This window comes from Nicotiana tomentosiformis, chromosome 8 (genome assembly GCF_000390325.3).
Source record: "Nicotiana tomentosiformis chromosome 8, ASM39032v3, whole genome shotgun sequence".
In the NCBI taxonomy this organism is placed as follows: Eukaryota; Viridiplantae; Streptophyta; class Magnoliopsida; order Solanales; family Solanaceae; genus Nicotiana; species Nicotiana tomentosiformis.
In genome coordinates, this window is record NC_090819.1 from 87,446,844 (window position 1) to 87,454,691 (window position 7,848).

A 7,848-nucleotide genomic window follows, 5' to 3' on the forward strand; every position below is an offset into this window, starting at 1 on the left:
ATACGGTGTATTGCGATGCTTCACGCATTGGATTGGGTTGTGTATTAATACAGGAGGGGCGAGTTATTGCATATGCTTCACGTCAGCTGAAGCCCCATGAGAGGAATTATCCTGTGCATGATTTGGAGTTTGCCGCGATTGTTCATGCTCTTAAGATCTGGAGGCATTACCTTTATGGGGTGTCCTGTGAGGTTTACACTGATCATCGCAGCTTGCAGCATTTGTTCAAGCAGAGGGATCTTAATTTGAGGCAGCACAGATGGCTTGAGTTACTGAAGGATTATGATATCACTATTCTTTATCATCCGGGCAAGGCAAATGTGGTCGCGGACGCCTTGAGCAGAAAGGCAGAGAGTATGGGTAGCTTGGCATTCATTTCAGCAGAGGAGAGACCACTAGACTTGGACATTCGGTCCTTGGCTAACAGACTTGTGAGGTTGGATATTTCAGAGCCCAACCGAGTTCTTGCATGTGTTGTTGCCCGGTCTTCACTATTGGAGCAAATCAAGGCTCGACAGTTTGATGATCCGCACTTGGTAGTTCTCAGAGGGACGGTACTACATGGTGGTGCAAATGAGGTTTCTATTGGCGAGGATGGTGTTACTCCAGGGTCGTCTTTGTGTTCCTAATGTTGATGACGTGAGGGAGAGGATTCTAGAGGAGGCGCACAGTTCTCGATATTCCATTCACCCATATGCTACGAAGATGTATCGCGACCTGAAGCAGCATTTTTGGTGGCGGCGGATAAAGAAAGACATAGTTGAGTATGTAGCTAGATGCCTGAATTTCCAGCATGTTAAGTTTGAGCACCAGAGGCCAGGAGGCCTACTCCAGCAGATGACTATACCCGAGTGGAAGTGGGAGCGCATCACTATGGACTTCGTAGTTGGGTACCTTGCAGAAGTTTGATGCAGTTTGGGTCATTGTAGACAGATTGACTAAGTCGGCATACTTCATTCCTGTGATGACTACATATACTTCAGAGAAATTGGCCCGGATTTATATCCAGGAGATAGTTCGGTTACACGGTGTGCCCGTTTTCATCATTTCAGACAGAGGTCCTCAGTTTACTTCACATTTCTTGAGAGCGGTACAGAGTGAGTTGGGAACCCGCATAGAGCTCAGCACAGTATTTCATTTGCAGACCGACGGTCAGTCAGAGCGGACAGTTCAGATATTGGAGGACATGCTTAGGGCATGTGTGATTGACTTTGGAGGGCAGTGGGATCGATTCTTGCCTTTCATCGAGTTTGCTTACAACAACAACTATCAGTCCAACATCGAGATGGCTCAATTTGAGGCTTTATAGGGTCGGCGATGTCGTTCTCCTATCGGGTGGTTTGATCCCGACGAGGATAAGCTATATGGTACTGATTTGGTGAAGGATGCCTTGGCCTAGGTAAAGTTGATTCAGGAGCGACTTCGCACAACACAGTCCAAACAAAAGAGTTACACGGATCAGAAGGCGCGTGATGTGTCATTTATGGTAGGCGAGAAGGTTTTCTTGAAAGTCTAGCCGATGAAGGGGATCATGAGATTTGGTAAGAAGGGCAAGTTGAGCCCTAGGTTTATAGGCCCATTTGAGGTGGTGAGGCGGGTTGGGGAGGTTGCTTATGAGCTTGCTTTACCTCCCAGCCTATCGAGAGTTCATCCGGTCTTCCACGTATCTATGCTCCGGAGGTATCACGCTGGCTTGTCACATGTGTTAGACTTCAGCATAATTTAGTTAGATGAGAGTCTGGGTTATGAGGAAGAGCCAGTTGCCATTGTTGCTAGGTAGGATCGCCAGTTAAGATCCAAGAGGATTTCCGCGGTAAAGGTTTAGTGGAGGGGCCAAACAGTCGAGGAGGCGACCTGGGAGTCCAAGGAGGACATGCAGAGCCGATATCCTCTCTTATTCAGCACTCCAGGTATAATTCTAAACCCATTCGAGGACGAACGTTTGTTTAAGAGGTGGAGAATGTAATGACTCGACCGGTCGTTTTGCTTTCTAGAACTCCAGTCCCCTAAACAAGACTACCCATACGTATTTTTACTGCTTTATGACTTGCGGGGATGGTTAGTTTGAGATTTGGAAAGGTTCGGGTTGAAATCGGAACACTCGGTTCCTTATATTTGCCTAAACGACTAAGTTTGACTTCGGTCAACATTTTTAGTAAACGACCTCGAAATTGGGATTTGATTGTTCTAATAGGTTCGTATGATGATTTCGGACTTGGACGTATGTTCGGATCGGATTTTGGATGACCCGGGAGCATTTTGGCGCCTAATAGTGAAAGTTGGTTCTTGAAGGTTTTAGAAGTTCTTTAAATTTAGTTAGGAGCGGGTTTTGATGATATCGAGGCCCAAATGGAATTTTGAGATCGGAAATAGTTCCGTAATGTCATTTAAGACTTGCACGCAAAATTTGGTATCATTCTGAGTGGTTTAAGTACGTTTCGATGCATTGGAAGTAAATTGAAGAACTTGAAGTTCTTAAGTTTGATTCAATTAATTTTGGGGTGTGATTCTTAGTTTTAAGGTTATTTCGGGCATTCTGAGAGTTCAAGCGAGTCCGTTTTATGATTCTAAACTTGTTGCTATGTTCGGATGGGGCCCCTAGGCCCCCGAGCATCGATCGGACGAGGCTCGGACCAAGTTGGGAGCGTGGAGCCACAGCAGAAGCTCCCAGATCTGTCATAATCGCACATGCGCTTGGCCAGCCACAGGTGCAGGCTCACAGGTGCGAGCCACGAGCCGCAGAAGCGAGAGATCAAGGGCAGCCCAGGAACCGCAGATGCGGAAGATTGAGCGCACCTGCAGGTGCGAGAGCTTTGGTCGTAGGAGCGACTAGACCCGCAAAAGCGGCCCCTTTTGTCCGTAGATACAGAGACTGGCCAGGTGAGGGAAAAGCGCACCTGCGAGGCATTTGCCGCAGGTGCGAGACTGCAGAAATTAAGCTTTTTGAGGTAAGTAATTTCTACTTAATATGAGTTTAATACATAGATTATGGGTAGATCTTAACATGAAAATTTGTAGAAATCATGGGTTAGATGAAAACCTAGGTTTTGATTAAAATGAGATTTTACCACGAAAATGATTTTGGAACTTAGAAAAAATCTTAGAAATCATGGGTTATATATTTATATTCCTGAGGTTATGGGTAACAGCTTTCTTCGAAAATTTTCGGAATTCAGGCACATGGGCTCGGGGGTGAATTTTAGGAATCCTGCATTTATGGTTGGGAAATTGCTTTAATAGCGGGGGGTTTGAACTTTTGAGCGTAAATTAATTGATTTATATAATGTTTGACTAGTTTCGAGTCGTTTGGTACTAAATTTGGAGGTTTGAGCACGCTCTTGAATCGGAAAGTGGGTTTTGAGACGAGGTAAGTCTCCTTTCTAACCTTGTAAGAGGGAAATTTCCCCATAGGCGAATTAACTAATATATGTGACTATTTGCGGGGGTTACGTACGTACGAAGTGACGAGAGTCCGTGCGTAGCTACTACTTATGCTAAAGTCCGGGTAGTCTAGGATCCCATTATGCCATACTTGAAATAATTGCGCCTTTACTTGTCAATTAAATTGCTTAAATCATAATTTCCATAATTGTAAGAGGATCCCAAAGGGATAAGTTTCACTTAATTGAGGGTATGGATAGAACACTTGACTTCCATTGAAAAACTTGTGTTTCTTTAAGTGTTTTCTATTAATGGAGCGGGTTGAGCGCCTCGGCAAATTAAATAGATGCATCTATGGTTTGCGTCGTTCGACCCTCGGCAGTGCACAGTTTAAATATCGTTATGTTGGTTCGGGCCGTACGTCCTAGGCATTATTTGCGCATGAATATTTTGGGATTCTATACTCATAACTGATATTGCTCCAATGTTTAAATGCAAGATAAATTTGGGATTTATAATTGTGAAAATGGGTATTTTCCATCACTTACTGTTGAGTTTTAGTATATTTATTGTAATTTATGCTCAATTGTAATTTTAAATTCATTATTATTAGCCTTAGTAAGTGTCAAGTCGACCCCTCGTCACTACTTGTTCGAGATTAGGGGACACTTACTGGGTACATGTTGTTTTACGTACTCACGCTACACTTCTGCACTTAACTGTGCAAGATCTGTCTGGATATCCATCCGGCGTGCATTCTTGATCCGGGTTCAAGATTCCACGGTGAGCTGCCCTCCTGAACTGTTCAGCAGCATGCCGGAGTGCCCTTTTTATCTTGTTCCTGTCTATTCCTTTTCAGACGGTAGGATAGATATCTTTTGTATATTCTACTAAGTTGCCCATATACTTGTGACACTAGATCTTGGCAAGTAATAGTAAACTTGTGATTTTGGGTTTTGTTCTTATGGTTATTAATGTTTCTCGTTGTTTTCATTTAATAATTTAAATCGATTTTCATTTAATCTTTTAAGTAAAATAAAAATATCACTACGTGGGAAAAATCGTTAAAATGGGACATCATTAGATTATTCATTATTGGCTTATCTAGCAACGGTGCTGGATGGCATCACGGCCTGATATGAAATTGGGTCGTGATAATTTTTCGACAACCGTCGTGGGAAAAAGAAGAAAATATAATAATTTAATTTTTTAAAGTTTCCCACCGAATCTGTGGGAAGTATTAAAAATAATTTAGCTATATTTTTTATTTTACCCATGGAAGCAGTGGAAAATATGCATAACCTAGAAATAAATATATGAACATTCCCATGAATATTGGTAGGAAATATTGAAATTCTTGAAAAAATATGGACAAAATTCCCACGGAGTTGGTGGAAAATCCGTGGGAAATCTGGGAAATAGTTTCATGGCCAAATATGTTTTTAGAACTACAACACCTGCCAAACAGAAAGTACAGCCACCAATACAAGACTAAATACAATTAAACATTCAAATACCAAATTCAACATTCAATCCAATTCATTTCATAAACAATATCTAATTCAATCCATTTCATAAACAAAATCCAACAAAAATGCAAAACATCCAGCATTCAATATTCAACATCCAAGTACCATCGAAGATAAACTAAGAAAAGAAACTACTCCTTAGTTATCATCAGATGTTGCTGGAGAACGGGGCACAAAAAATGCACCAGATGCTAAGAGGGAGTTTATCTAAGACTTGAGGCATTTAATATCACTAGAGACAAGTCTTAATGCATCGTCCTTTCGCCTCATTTCTTTCTCCCTTCGCCTTTCCTCTTCCTCTCTTCGCCTATCTTCTTCCTCCCTTCGCTTTGCCTCTTCTTCCCTTGCAGCCCTTTCTTGAAGATATAACTCTGTAATCATCGCTACCTTCCTATTCAATTGCTCAAACTCATCCAGATCAACCGAGCAATGTAAGGAAGAATAAGAACCAGATGATCCAGAAGTACGACGGCCGAGACTAAACTCTGATCCAAGGCCGTAGACTCTCCCCTTATGCACGTCACCGGCTGCCTTAATCCACATGTTCATGATCTCCTCTTGGGATGGTTGGATTGGCGTACCTTGATCATCAATCAACTGACTTTGAATAAACTTCTCCAAGCTTCGTTTGACATTATCCTGTAAAAAAATTACAATTATTATAAAAGTAAATTCTATTAAAGAAAATTTATGCAAGTAAGTATCTTTATTTCTCAATCTTTAAAGTGAAACACACGGAAAGATAAAAAGCTTAGCAGCCTTGCTGGACTTAATCACTTTAAAGTATCTTTATTTCTCAAATTGGTATAGAAGAAGAAAGTTAAAAACAGAATGTAATGAAATTAAATTTAGATAAACTAAGAGGAACTAAAAGGAAAACAAGATAATGATAGAAGAAGAAAGTTAAAAACCATAAAAGTTCGGAATGATGGGTACAACAACCTTGACATCCAAGAATCAAAACAATGTCTTCAAAGCCAAAACTCGGTGATGTAACACCTACTTACTCAACCTACCAAAATCGCAAAACTGAAAAATTCTTAGTAATCAATACACACGACACAAGTAACAACATTTTTGGTTCAAAAGTCAGTTTTTTTTTAATATTGTGCTCAATCAAACACTTTCACAACAAATAAAATGGAGGGATATTAATTGTTTTTCAGAAAATAAATCAAATGGTTCGAAAGACTTCAAGAAAACATCAAGGTAATTATGGTGTTGCTAGTTCAACAAGATCGCCTTTATACATTTGGGCACGTTTAGTTGCTGATAAGATGGATATCTATCGATTAGTAAATAAAGGAAGTATAAATGAGATTATAACACAATTATACTGCAATATATTACTGGCAATAGTAAATGATCAGAACCATACAAAATGAGCAAAGTGTATGATGAATCAGTTAGAGGACCACCTTACAATTGAACTGATAGACCTTTAGCAGAATATTAACACCAAAATCCAAACATTGCATTATAGTAAAGCTGTAAGGTAATCTAGAAGTGTGAGACCTTAAATGCCCACTCCCCTTTCACTGGATCATAAGAAACAAATTTCATGAAAAACAACTGAGAAGCTTCAAGTTATGAATAATTATGTTCAATGAACCTAAACAAGAATGCTTCATATTTCAATTACATAAGACACAAAAAGCACATGAAAATAACTTTTCACGAAAGAGAAGACTAATTCCATGAAAAAGAACAGGACTTATTTAAGTTGAAATGAATATATTTTAAACTAGTATGTGGAGGGAGAATATTGTATGTAGTTCTACTCCACTAAAGTGCATTTCGTTCAAAAATCAAGCTGGGTTCAACTTTATATTCCTTCTGCTCTATTCAGGCCGATCTCATTCCAATACTACCAAACAGTCTTACAAACAAACTAGGAATTCTCTAGTAACTAGTAATTAAACTAGTAAAGCAAAAACAGTCCCAACAAATTATACACAAAAATGAACACACGATCATATACAGGGGTAAAAGGAAGAGTCAAAATTTAGGAACAATCACTTGATATACATATGTGCATGGATAGATAAAAGTATTACACTAAACCTGTACAAAGTTTTTATTACCTTTCTTGCCGATGTAGCCACGCTTGCTATTGCCCTTCTTGGTAGAACGTCCGACGCTACAAATGGACTTAGGGTCATTCACACCATTAATTCACGCTACAATTTCAAATACCCATATAAAAAAATAGATCTGAAAAATAGACCAAACAAACAAGAATAAACTAACCCAGTATTATTTTTTCACAAATTAATTGTTTCTAAGACGAAACAAATAAAGACTTAAGTAACAACATTAATTTTTTAAACCTAGGGTTTGAAACAGTATAAAATCCCTAAGTTTCGAAGTACTTTGGGGGAAATCAAAAAACGAAAAAGGAGAGTGTGTGTGTGTGTGAGAGAGAGAGAGAGAGAGAGAGAGAGAGAGGGGTCGAATTACCTGGGAATGGAGTGAAGCGAGAACTCGTCTGTGGAGTGCGAGAGACAGAGGGGGAAAATATGATGTGAATAGACCGAGGAAAAACTTAAAGGTTATGTGAATAGTAATAAAAATTTTCCACTACTACCCTGGGAAAGATCTGTGGAAAATCTTTATCATAATTATAAGAAAAATTTAAAAATAAAAAAAATTCGTTCACATTGAGTCTATGGGAATATTTAAAAATATTTTTTTATTTATTGTTTAAGTTCCCACTGTCTTCCCTAGGAAATTTTTTTAGTTTTATATAATTATTTTTTTAATAACTTTTTACAGAGAATCAGAGGGAACTAAATTACGCATATTTTTGCGCCAAAACGTTCCCACAGCTAGTCAATGACAAATGTTATTGTTTTTTCTAGGAAACTTTAATTTTTTTAATGTTCCTATTGAATTTCGGTGGGAATTGCCATTGATAATTTTTCATGGAAAATTTCCG

General features: G+C 39.1%; 1 protein-coding gene across 1 annotated transcript; it reads right to left on the reverse strand.

The window, feature by feature from the left end:
- Positions 1-4,873: 4,873 nt before the first annotated feature.
- Positions 4,874-7,440, reverse strand: LOC104090246 (uncharacterized). Its single transcript, XM_070181918.1, has 3 exons — positions 7,371-7,440; positions 6,995-7,090; positions 4,874-5,549 (listed from the first exon to the last, which is right to left on the reverse strand). Exons 2-3 carry the CDS (start codon positions 7,070-7,072, stop codon positions 5,118-5,120), a joined length of 510 nt encoding a protein of 169 aa, XP_070038019.1. The 5' UTR covers positions 7,073-7,090; positions 7,371-7,440; the 3' UTR covers positions 4,874-5,117.
- Between the last annotated feature and the right edge of the window lie 408 nt (positions 7,441-7,848).